Source organism: Henckelia pumila, chromosome 1, assembly GCF_033568475.1.
Source record: "Henckelia pumila isolate YLH828 chromosome 1, ASM3356847v2, whole genome shotgun sequence".
In the NCBI taxonomy this organism is placed as follows: domain Eukaryota; kingdom Viridiplantae; phylum Streptophyta; class Magnoliopsida; order Lamiales; family Gesneriaceae; genus Henckelia; species Henckelia pumila.
The window spans coordinates 65,253,421-65,267,022 of NC_133120.1; the positions used below are offsets into that span (position 1 = coordinate 65,253,421).

A 13,602-nucleotide genomic window follows, 5' to 3' on the forward strand; every position below is an offset into this window, starting at 1 on the left:
GAAGAAATTACTTCTTTACATAATAGAGTCGAAATGATTATTTCTGCTATCAATCAGATTAAACCAGATGTTCATATATAACAGAAGGAAGAGACTAATATTGTCTCCATAGCTTCTTCTTCTATTCAGCCACCTCCTGAAATCAAAGATTTTAAATTAAAATCTTCCATGTCTGAATTAGAAAAATTCATAGAAGAAAAAATAAAATATTTTAATGTTTCTACTTTAGATGGAAAAATAGAAAATGATTATTTTATATCTGATGATGAGATTAATAAAGGGCAATTTGCTCAAAAATCCCCAAATGCAAACATGTTTGCTTTGGGGTCCCTAGTCATAAAATGTGGTACAAAACAATACAAGATGTTGTACAAAACCATACAAGATGTGATACAAATTAACAAAAAATGTGGTACAAAAAAGTGGCTAGGGAGTGCAGAGCAAAACATGTTTGTATTGGGGATTTTTGAGCAATTTGCACATTAATAAATTGAAATGGGCTGATAGACCTACTCATAATAAATATTACTATAGTAGACCTACTTCTATGGATGTTCTTAATGAAGAACAAGAATATATTATTTCTAATAATTATAATGGTAAAAGTATTTATGAATGAAATATTGATGGTTTTGCATATAAGCATATTTTTATAATATTACTCACCGTATGCTTATGTATAGTACTGTTTGTAAGAATAAACATAATACTGACAAAAATATTGTTAAAATGCTTATAGCTGGTTTTAATTACTGGCCAACTTAAAGGTTGGTGGGATAATTATTTGTCTCAAGCTCAAAGAGATGAAATTTTAGGAACTATTAAAATTGAGAATAATATTCCTATTGAGCATGCAGTTTATACTTTAATCATGACTATGATTGAGCATTTTACAGGTAGATTTACTGATAATAGTGAGAATATTCGTATTTTGCTTAGTGATTTACGTTGCAAAACTCTCACTGATTTTAGATGGTATAAAGATACTTTTCTATCTAGAATTTATGAATTACCTGACTGTAATACTAGTCAATGGAAAGCCAAATTTATTGATGGTCTTCCAGGTTTATTTTCTGAAAGAATTAGAAAAATTCTAAAAAAAGATAATTTGTCTATTTCTTATGATAGTTATACTTATGAAAAACTTATTAGTACTTGTGTCCAAGAAGGTCTAGCTCTTTGCAATGAATTAAAGCTAGATAAGCAAATAAAAAGACAAAATTTGTTAGAAAAAAGACAACTTGGTAAATTTTGTGACCAATTTGGTATTGATATGCCTAAAGATAAGAAGAAATTACCTGATCTAGGTAGATCTAATAGATCTAACAGATTTTATAAAATACGTCGCCCCTTATCTGAAAAACAAAAAGATAAGAAAGAAAAACGTAAAGAATTACGTAGGCAGAAAAGGACATATCCGAAGAAAAATTATAAAGTTATTTGTCATAAATGTGGTAAAGAAGGTCATTATGCTAATAAGTGTTGGACCAAAGAAAAGATTAAAAATATTGGCATAGATGATAGTATTAAAAAAAAGTTATTTAATATCTTTCTAACTTCTGATTCTGATAATAGTTCGGAACAAGAATCTTATAGTTTTGAGGATATTAATACCTTAGAAAATGATTCGATTATCTCAGATTCTGATACTGAGGATTGTGATGCTTGTATTCAAGGACAAGTATGCACTAAGAAAGATGATAATAATGATGAGTTTTATAAACTTATGTCTCAATTTGAGGATATTAATATTAATGTTCTTGATAATAATAATATTTTAGAATTTCTTAAGATGATTAAGGATCCCAGTTTACTTTCTAGTATTATTGATAAAATGGATAGTAATCCATCTACTAGTAATAAGACAGAGAGTCTTATTAATCCTACTTATACTATGACAGAAGTTAAAAAACTTTTTAAACGAAAGTATGAAAATCAAAATCCTGTGACTATTCAGGATTTAGTAAATGAGATTAATAATCTCAAAAAAGAGGTAAAATATTTACAAAATGACAATTTAGTTTTTCATAAAAGAATAAATAAAATTGAGAAAGGAAAAGAAAAAGTGTATGATCAAGTAAATTTTCAGGATACTGAAAATGATTATGATCAAGAAGATTATTTTAAAAAATTATCGTTCTTTGAGGACAATCACATTTCTGTGTTAAATATGATTATATCTCAAAAATGGTATACTAATATTACTCTTTTGATTGATAACTCTTATAAAATAAAATTTTTTGCTTTGATTGATAGTGGTGCAGACTTAAATGTTATACAAGAAGGTCTTATACCCACAAAATATTTTCATAAAACTACTCATTCTTTATCTCATGCAGGTGGAGAACCTCTTGATATAAATTATAAATTACCTAAAGCTTATATTTGCAAGGATAAAAATTGTATTGCTACAAGTTTTTTACTTGCTAAAAATATTTCTAGCCAACTTATTCTTTGTCTTTCTTTTATTTATAAAATTTATCCTTTAACTCATATAGATGAAAAAAGAATTACAGGTACCTTTGAAGGGAAACCTATTTCTTTTCAGTTTATTATAAAACCTATTAATAGGGGTTTAAATGAATTACATGATAAAATTGATAGAAAGATTTTTCATATAAATTCTTTAAAAGAGGAAGTCAATTCCTTAACTATTGAAAAAAAATTAAAGAATTCTAAATTACAGAAAAAAATCCAATTTGTTCAAAACAAATATTCTTTAGAAATCTGTAATGATCACTCTAATGCTTTTTGGGATAGAAAAAAACATATTGTTTCTCTTCCTTATGAGGAAACTTTTGATGAAAAAAGTATTCCTACCAAGGCTCGTCCTTGTCAGATGAATTCTGAATATTTGAAATTATGTAAAAATGAAATAAAGTCTTTATTAGATAAAAAGTTGATAACTCCCTCTCAGTCTCCTTGGTCTTGTACTACTTTTTATGTCAATAAGTATTCAGAAAAGGAAATAGGAGTTCTCAGGTTAGTAATAAATTACAAACCCCTTAATAAAGTTTTGAAATGGATTAGACATCCTATTCCTAAAAAAAAAATTTATTAGATAGACTTTTTAATGCTTTGATATTTTCAAAGTTTGATTTAAAATCAGGATATTGGCAGATTAAAATAAATGAATCTGATAGATACAAAACAGCTTTTAATGTTCCAATAAGGCATTACAAATGGACAGTTATGCCATTTGAACTGAAGAATACCCCTTCAGAATTTCAACAAATTATGAATGATATTTTTTTATCCTTTTAGTAATTTTATCATTGTTTATATTGATGATATTTTAGTATTTTCTAAAGATATTGAATCTCATTTTAAACACTTGAAAATATTTAGAAAAGTGGTTATTCAAAATGGTCTTGTTATATCAAAATCAAAAATATTTTTATTTCAGACCAATATCAGATTTCTTGGTCATATGATAGAAAAAGGTAAAATTATTCCTATACAAAGAAGTATAGAATTTGGTTCTAAATTTCCTGATGAAATAACTGATGTCATTCTCATCCAAAATGGATGAAATATTCCCATGTTTGTTCATGGGAATAGTCATTCCAATGAAAATGAACATTTCCATTTCATTGTAAAACCAAACATGTGTATAGAATGCTCATTTCATTACCACCTTATTTCCTCATATCAAGCATGACCTTAGTATTCTCAAAATTTTCATCGCTTTCACATCATATATCTGTTAGATTTATTTTACGTACAAAATATTTGTGTGAAATATTTAGAGATTATATTAAAATAATAAAATTTTAACAATATTTTGTTGAATAATATTTTATAGTGTAGTGTATCAGTGTGTGATCGTTTAAAAATTCAAAAATATACTTTAGATATTGCTCCGTATATATTGTCTGTTCTATGCAATTTTGGTATACTGTTCAACGGCGGACATCTCATTAACCCAACACCAGGGATTAAACAATACAAGCCACTGAATACATCAAATATTCAAAATTAACATTAAACATATCCCAACATTTATGAAAAATGTAAATGGAGCAAATAAAATAGAATCATTTGAAAAATGGAAATTATTACTCCCACTTGTCCAAATCGAAGACCGAGGTTTCCATAGTAAGACTGTTACAATGGAGCATATGACAATTTCCATGATAAACCGCATCATAGATTGCTTTCAAAGTCCGTTTGAAGGCCGGAAAACCGAATAACCGTTAATACCAACGGCGTGGTTGGGGAAATCCAGTACCTGATAAGGATAACCATCAATATCTCCATTGCTGATGGTTGAGCAGGGCATTTCACCGGATATTTGCCACTGATTAGGCGTCAAACCATCAATATGACCATTTAAATACGGTCTTGGACCAGTATGGAGCCGTATATCCTGGATTGGATCATACTGATTCCGGGTGAACGAACCATATCCCTGCTGGAACCCATCATCAAGATAGCTTCGCGTCCTCTCAAATCTACACAAGCCCGATGATAGGACCTGGCTGCTTGACATGCCATGGTGGTAACTGGGGAAGCTAAATTGCCGGTTTATACTGTGAGGCTCATGTTTGAAACTCTGATAGCCCATCCCGATTCCATGCTCATCATCAAGCAACTCATTTATGATATCTATGTGTGGAAACTCATCGACAGACACATGATTTTGCCGACCAGATGTGGAGGCTGGAAGCTCGGATGGATGGTCTTGGGATCTCCTGGGCACCGGACCATACAAATCATAGGGTGGCATTTCATTAAGTGGCGGAGTATGATCTCCAGTTAAGTTCCTGCTGTTATCCAACTGGGGATTTTCCATCCATGGTGGTCTATTCTGTAATCTGTCATGATGATTCACTGTTCCAAATGGAAATCTTGGTCTGATTGAATTTGAATCCACTATGTCAGAACTGTGAGGTAAAAATAATGGTGCATTTGTCACTGAACTTACTGAATGATTCTGCCTGTACACGGATGAATTTCCAGTAACTTGGCTACCGATTATTGCATTTCGATAGGATTGAGGAACGTAACTCTGGGTTACAGATGCAGTAGCCTCTGGACCAAGCCTACCAGTTGCACTAACTGAACGTGCCAATGTGGAAGTCGTTTGAACAGCAGAAACCACTGGAACAGCAGGCCTAGGGGCAGGGAAAATAGGAGCGCTCAAGGGCCTGGACATAACTGGAACTTGCGACATTGAGGGCTTATCAGTTGCAACTCGGACATGCTGCATAGGAGCTTTTTCGCTTACATTAGAAAATTGATTTCCTGAAGGATTTTCAGCATGCTTTGGAGTTGCAAATTTCTGAGTATCACTCTGTGATGTGGTTACACTTTCATCAGAATTTGATATGCTACTTGTTCTGTCCACGTGTTTTCCACTCTCTGTAGAACGCTTCTTAGCCACAACAGGGTTGGTTGTAACTTGCAACTTTGACTCCAATTTTGAAGTAGCAATAGATGGAGTGCTTATGGAAGGTTTCCTGGGAGGTGACACGGCATACACTGTCCGGTCAACATCTACTTCTACACTACACGAGTTTTTGTCACCAAGATTGCTATTTACTTCCTCCTACAAGAAATAAAAAGGAACTAAGTATATGCTCATATAAGAACCTAGTATTTTTCAAAACACATACAATTCACAATTCAACAAAAAGTAATAAAACCACCTTCCCAACATTTCGGCCAGTCAAGATTACATGATCCGGCAAAGATCGAACAGGAGCCTTGTAATTAGATTCAAATGTCTTGGAACTTTGGGAAGCATCGTCCAACTGTACTCCATTCAGAACCCTCTCAGATGGTTGACTAAGTTCTTCATTGACCAAATGAGCTGTATCAGGAGTAATCTTGCGTCGATGGTTCCTGGCACTGTGACGTTGAAGAAACTATTAACATAAACCAGAATATCAATTCAAAAAATCTGTCAGTTAAGAATAAAGGAATATTGCTTACCCAATTGAATCTTTGTGGATTTTATTATTGCGAGAATTGCCATAATGAGGCAGACTAGTCACAATGCAAGGAACTGACTCGGTGGAACATGTTGATGAGCTATCATCTACCATAGATAGACTACTTCCTTCTATTCCATTCTGTGCACGTGAAAGACCACTATGCTCACTGCTACTTCCTTCTGACGGAGGGTGCACCCCAGAAATATTGATCTCCCAATTGACAGAACTCTCTTCTCTATCTGTTGAATCTGGTGGAAGTAATTCAGGAACATAATCAGCAGAATCAGACGCATCAGAAACATCTTCCGCTGCATCAAGTGTTTCAAGAATCATTGCTGGCTCAGAAATTAAGATGTCCTCTTTTTCAGCAGTAGGATCATCTTCCTCGGCCTTCTCTAGGGCATTAGATTCAGGCTTGTCGTCTCTTACCTTGTCCTTCCCTTTGCGAGTGTTCCGTTTCTGTTTGCCCTGAAAATACAAGGAGACGTCTTATTTAAGTTAATAATAGCATCTATGTCAAACCCCTTCCCCATTGTCCATTTATAGAACCAAATAGGGGGAAAAAGAAGGATGAGATGGGGAAGACCCTTCCATTCATTCGCCAAAAGTGCCATAGAGTACAAAAATGAAAGCCATTGGGGAACTAAGACAATTTCAACATTAAAGTCTGCATTCAAAGGCCTTTCTAAAACTTACTGTAAAAGAAGTGGGCTCGTTCTTGTTTTAAGCATCATATGTTCGACTATAAGAAGGCAAAACTAGAATATCCAGCATCTGTAACCCAGAGTGGGAACTGGGAACACATTGTTGACTTTTCAAGATATAAAGTGCTTTTGACAAACCTGTTTTTTTTTAGATTTCTTTTCCTTATCCAGTGCTCCACATTTCATTTTCTGCTCAATATCAGCAAGCCAAGCTGCTTCCTCTTCACGAATGAGCTCTTCTTGCCTCTTTAAAGAAACTGCCTCCTGGTATGCAACTTCAATTTTACTGGTAAAAAAAATAACGGAAGTCAAGAATTTGGAGCAGCATGATAAAACTGATCAGCCACAAATTTTGCCCAATATGTAGAGGAAGAAAACGAAAGAAAAAAAAAATGCTTCTTTATGCGTCAGGAAAAGAAAGTGATAAGTAAAATTAACTTTTGAACTTCAATCCAGTTTGAACATTTTCTTCTCCCTCATCTGCTCATCAGATGAGAGGATAAAATTTTTAAGGCAACACTTGAAAATATCAATCACCCAGAACAATTTGCAGATTCAAGTGACTTCCATTCTCAAGTAAAGTGGCGAATCATGGAAACATAATGCATAACCACCAAACAGTGCTGACCAGAAAACAGGATTCAAATTTCAACATAATTGATATTCTGTAAAACATGAGTTACTATACTACCCATATCACAATTGACAATTATAGAAGTCAATGTTGATGTAGTACTATTAGCAGTTAATAGCAGTTCGGAAAGTTGCATCATCGGCAGTACAAAACCAACCAGCAATTGACAATTAGAAATAAAAATACCTAAAAATATGCGCCAATACAAATATCTCAATAGTCCGACGTCCCAATTCAGTCAATCGTCTCTCATCACGTTCAATGGAATCTTTGTTAAACTCCTCTCCAGCAGCCACATCCTAAAACAAGATTAGCAGAATTATTCCAAGTCAAAACCGAACACATCATCTTCGTTTTTCCAACGAGTGACAACCAAAAAAATTCAAAATATTGGTGAAATTTGGTTTGAGGTTGTTATAAAATTGCTAGGTCGATTTCCAAGTCAAACCAAGATCTAGCTTCCGACTACGTGGTACTATATCGTGGTGTGCATATTCCATTGACGATACTCTCAGGAAACTGCTTGGAGTATTGATTCAGAGGCCTTTCAGCATATTATCGAGGTCCATCTATCTTTTAAAAATGTGAGTAATGACATTCTTTTTTAAAGTACCAATGACAAATTCTGGATGAAGTACATTAGCAGCTTATCATACTACTAACCTTTGTACGATTTTGAGGACCTTTCTCGTCCTTTGACGGCAAAGGTTCCATGGCAGCCCTCTCCAGGATTGGCAACACATCATCCACCAATGCAAGCATTTCTTTCTCAATGCAAATAAAAGGAACTGGTGAATCTTCCATTTCCAAATATTTTCCCTTGATTTTCTTCCCCTTAGTCTGGCCTTTAAGAGCCTTCAGACCACTGTACAATGAATCCATGACCAGGGTGGAAGTGACTTCTTTTTCTATGAAGAAATGCTTCACGATTACTTTTAGTATTGTGTCTGTTTTTTCTTGAGACATGCAGCACCTGGACCTTTGGTCCAAACCCAACCAGAAAGCACGGAAGCTGAAAATTTATCGATTGCATACAATGAATTTTTCCAGTATCCAATCGATCTGAGATGTACTAACTTTCAAAATTTAAAGTTTGAAGAAACCTATTCTCATAATAACGGCCAAGATGATAGAAGTGCAACGTAAATCAACACAAAAACAAATACAATTTATTTCTTTAAGTTGTATTTAACAATGGAGGAACATAATTGAGCAATGAATACATTCTATAAGATCTTCAAACTTGCTTTCTTTCTAGAACTAGCGTGATCTAGACTTGCTGTCATGTTAGCTACAATAATTTCTAAGACATACAAACTTTGCAGGTATAATTTTGGTCTGAATATTTCTAAACTATCAAAAATATCAGATTCATTTTCTCTATTAATAAAGAATCTGTGGCATTGAGTAATTGTTTTTGGCCATCAAATATATGTTTCCTGTTTTACCCTTTCTTATCACCGAATAAATGTTCGGTGACCATTCTTCGCGAAAATATTTTAAAATCTCCAATACAAAAACTCCCAACCACGAGGACAGCCCATTTGAAAACCTATTCACTGTTAATTTTGAAAAATAAACGCTACACCACACCGACAACACGTTTGAAAAAACTTAGCCATCAAAATAATAGTAATAAATCAAAACCGCATTCTAGAAGGGAAAAAACTTGATTTGCATGCTCCGAGTACTGAATTGAAACACATTTAATTTGTCATGTTTGGTCGTGTTGATATTCTATTAGTGCTCTTTTTTTTCCTTGCCTGAGGTTTAGATATTACACACATGACGCCCGTGTGCCCCGGCTGTTATTTTTAATTAAACATTCAAAATAATTTCATTAGTTTCCAATAAATAAGTAAGAGGTGAAAAGAAATTAAACAGCAATAAACTGTTGTCTGGATGGAAAGAAAATTTGATTTGAAAAAAAAAGGTACAAAGTACCTAGACCATCTAGCTTTATCCTCTATTAGATTCACAAGCTTTGCCCGACATTCTTCCACAAAACGCCTGCAGATAGTCTCTACGTTTGTCAAATAAACACGAACAAGTTCCCTCCTATACTGACAGTCAAGGCAACGGAATGGACGGTCTGCTCTCTCCCTGCGAACCAACAGTTATGTTCAAAATTGGTATAACCAAAGCAAAATCAATGACACAGACACAAAGAACCCAAATGTGTACTAAACAAATATTTCAAGAAATCAGATTAAAGTACTTTATATGTGCCCTCTAGTTGACGCTGGTTTTGCGTATTTTATTATCGTAATTCATATTATCATATTATTCTCACCTACCAGTTCGGTTTAAGATTAAAATATTCTATACCTCAGAAACTAATAGTTGTGAGTGGATACAATGATTAAAAAAGACAAAAAAGTACGCAACATATGCAACACTTGCAAGTTACATCAATGCGGTAGCTCTGTCAGCTTTCAACATAATCTCCCTTTTTACAAGAAATATTAATTAATAATAATAACTTTAAAATGTACAGGCGAAGGATAAGATATCCTTCCAATTAATCTTACAAAGAAAACAAAATAGAAATCCAATTCCGATGCCTCATCAATGAACCGCGACAATAAATGAAAGCACATTATTAAAAAAGTACCTTATGACTTGGACTTGAGCTTTAATTACCAAAGTGTCAGCATCAATAAACCCATCCATGACCTTTGATAGCTCCATGAACTTTTTCCATCCCCAGTCATGCTCCTTCTTCCAGAAACGATGCAATGTATCTACGAGTGTTTCAAGGAAATTTTACAGTTGGTCACGTTGGGATTGAAAGGCCAACTAAAAAAAAAAAGAGATGATTAAACAACTACCAGAATATTTTGATTTTTTTGGATCCTTATTCACCACAGCAATAGTGAATTGTGCAAAGTGGCTCCAACCTGTTCATATGGAGACACTGCATTATTATTTATTCAAACTCTTAATTGCATATTGATTCGGGAGATATATAGCATCATCAAACAACATCCTACCAGGAAGAAGTTTGTCATGATTGGCCACACAAAGAAACAAAGAGAGGTGATTGCAGACATCACAGCCTTGAGGGTAAATCAAGATGTACCTTTCGAAAAAGTTGGAAGGATATATTGTCAGGATTAGACCTTCGAATTTAACTATTTCACAGAATGCTATATTTATAAAAAAAATAATCTAATATAATATTCCACTTTCACATGATACATACAAGAAACCCAAAGCATTCAATGAAATATATGAAGAACATAATACCATATTTTTATGGCATATGCACTAGGAGTATCTTCGGAATAAACAACAAAACATTAACGAGGAAAATAATGAAAATTAATATAAAGCAGACTTATTCAATATAAAACAAGCATTATGGATAGTAGAAAACCAAACCAGGTCTCATGTATTTCGAGCCACTAAATGTGTCAGGGATTTTCTTTCATTCAACAGTTTGAACTCATATCTAGGAAAAATTTCACGAGTTCTAAAAAAGCGAACGACATTAGTTTGGCATATTTTATCCTAACACATTACAAGCATTCTCTTCAACCTATTATATGTAGCCATCCATAAATGCGTAGAATCCTCGTAAAAAGCAACCTACATTCGTCCTATCACCAATCTAAAAAATATTCTGCAGCATAAAAGGTAAAAAGAAAAAAAACAATATTATTTGAATATTGTAAGCAAGTATGATACAAATAATATAATCTGCAGTAATGAACAGAATTTAAGAACTCTGGATATAAATTGGTTGTGAAAGGCAAATGCCTCTCGCCTTAAAGGCCAGAGGCACCACCAGGCGACACCAACCAGGCGCAACGGTTTACTCAGGCGAGCCCAGGACTTGACAAATTAATGGAGAAAATTCTTATACTTGCTAATGGTAAGAACGAAAATAAAAGTAAAGAAAAAAAAAATCTATCAGTAATATCAGATTCTATAAATACAAGATACTAAACATAAGATCTTAATAATCTAGATCAGAATAATTATAGTAACGCGGAAATCTGCCAATAATGAAAGGTTCCCTTAATTAGTGAATACTAAAAATATATATTTTGCTACAAAACGTCTGTAGGTTAATATATTTTCCAAAAACATTGTTAATAGCATCTTCGTCATATAACAGTAGTAGATAAAAATATTTTTTCGTAGCTTAAGTATTTCAGTAACAGTGTTTTGTCATATAATAGTGTCAATAAATATATTTTTCTTAAAAATTAATAGCAAGCTTTTCTTCGATAAGACGCGCGCTTCGCCTTGAGCCTTAGTGCGCCTGCACCTTTGATAAATATATCATATATATGACTTGTCATTTCGTGCATAGCCAGGCGGAAGTAAATGACAGCTATCGTACCATTTGTATCCCCCAACCTCAAATGCATTGCTCCGAAGTTCTCTTTTGTTTACTTGCGAAAACTTATCAATCTTCCAAGTGTGTTTTCCATATAACCCAGAAGGTTTTGGTCCTGAAAAATATCACGAATAAAATGTAAATAATGGTGAAGCTAGAGCAGTTCTATAATGGTATACACATTACAAAGCCAAGTATAAGCAGTGAGCCATTAGTGAGAAGATAAATTTATACATACATAATAGAAATAAATAACCAAATCTAACTCACTTTATAAGACACAATTTTTATAAACATAATCAAGTACAGATCTACATGGAAAGGGAAAAAACAAGAGCATATGACAGATGCATAGCATCGAGTCCCTTGTTCAACTGGCAGAGCGTTAACTAGCAAAATTAACAGCCATTAAAGGGATATAAAAGCAACTTAAAAAGAACAAGTGCCATACCTCCTTCATCATCGTCGCTATCCCAGTAAGGTGGTGAAGTAGACGGAGTTCCATTTTCAAAATGCTCTGAAGACCTCCATTCTACCAATGCTTCCCCTGATGGACATAGCTGCAGTCCATTTGCAGCCTCTTCCAAAGACCTTCCCACTCCAAATTCCTCAGTTGCAACCCCAGCCATTTCCGACTCCTCAACTCTCACCACACTGCTCAGCCTGATCCAACGCAGAATAAACTTTCCATAACATGCCACACAAATTTATTAACATCATTACCAGTAAACGTGCAAAAAGATATCAAACATTTAATTAGATGGAAAAAAAGACAAGGCTCCAAACAAGATTTATGTATCAAAAACTGAACATCTTGTAAAGTTTTGGATTAATACATAAAAGCTAGTATCTTTTATGGTAAAACAGTTTAAACATCACTTCAATCAGGCAGATAACAAAATTAACGAATTCACAAATTGGGAAAGGAAATGCAATCGCAATGGACCAAATAAACATCATCGCCACCAAGTCCCATAACTCAAGAGCTCTAGAGAAAACAAGAAAATTTCTCTAAACCAATTTCAAAACTGATCAAAGCAATTTAAAAAATTAAATTCAACTCAAACTCCATCAATCAGAACAAATAGCAACCAAATAAGTCATAAACTTAACATGATCGATAAATTTCACAACTGTTCGACTTACAAACTGTCAAGCAAATCAAATTACAAATCCAAATCAAAATATAAATCATGAAAAATCTCAGAAAACCCAAAACCATACACCTAAACCTAACTCAAAAATCCAATTAAAAAAAATCAAAAGAGAACCAATAAACCCATTATATTTTATGCAATAAAATAAGGAGAAACCTCTTCAGATCGACAACGTAATTAAACGGACCTTAAGCAAAAAAAGATTGAATCTTTATTCGTGAAATGGACAAATTAGAAATACAAACTCCCGATAGAGCTTTGAGGAGATGAAAAGGGAGAGTAGGAAAAGAACAGAGGCGGAGGCAATAAATAAGAATTGAGTAATATTTGTAGAGTATTTATAATGTTCTCCTCTCAATATTAAATATGCGATTTTTATTTCTTATTTTTTTCAAATAAAGTTATAATTCTATTAATTTAGAACTAGAGAATACTAGCAATAATCACTCAAAGTTTGTAACTTTGAATATAAAATATCATATTGAACATCAACATCACAAATTATTTAGAAAATAAAATATGTAAATAATATCCTATATGAAAAGCAAATATAAATTTATTTGCAAACATTTTATCAAGGCAAAATAAGTTTTTTGGTCCATTAACTTGTCCATGTTTTGGTTTTGGTCCATTAACTTTTTCGATGTGGGTTTTGGTACACTATCTTTGCATTTTCAGTGTTTTTTGGTCCAACTGCATACGTGTCAACTTTTGATTGGCCCAAAATGATGACGTGGACCAATCAGAAGCTGACACGTATGCAGTTTGACCAACAAACAATAAAAATGCAAAGTTAGTATACCAAAACCCACATCGAAAA

At 33.3% G+C, this 13,602-nt stretch overlaps 1 protein-coding gene across 2 annotated transcripts; it reads right to left on the bottom strand.

Annotated features, from left to right (window-relative positions):
- Window positions 1-3,896: 3,896 nt before the first annotated feature.
- Window positions 3,897-13,074, bottom strand: LOC140880083 (TNF receptor-associated factor homolog 1a-like). Of its 2 annotated transcripts, none has more exons than XM_073284183.1 (13): window positions 12,970-13,074; window positions 12,077-12,288; window positions 11,629-11,740; window positions 10,271-10,359; window positions 10,109-10,177; window positions 9,892-10,021; window positions 9,222-9,380; window positions 7,941-8,289; window positions 7,464-7,576; window positions 6,782-6,929; window positions 5,938-6,407; window positions 5,652-5,853; window positions 3,897-5,551 (listed from the first exon to the last, which is right to left on the bottom strand). In XM_073284183.1, the coding sequence occupies exons 2-13, from the start codon at window positions 12,252-12,254 to the stop codon at window positions 4,160-4,162; spliced, it is 3,411 nt and encodes a 1,136-aa protein (XP_073140284.1). In that variant the 5' UTR covers window positions 12,255-12,288; window positions 12,970-13,074; the 3' UTR covers window positions 3,897-4,159. The 2 variants fall into 2 exon arrangements, with proteins under 2 accessions (XP_073140284.1, XP_073140291.1); XM_073284190.1 differs by having other exon boundaries at window positions 12,939-13,071.
- Between the last annotated feature and the right edge of the window lie 528 nt (window positions 13,075-13,602).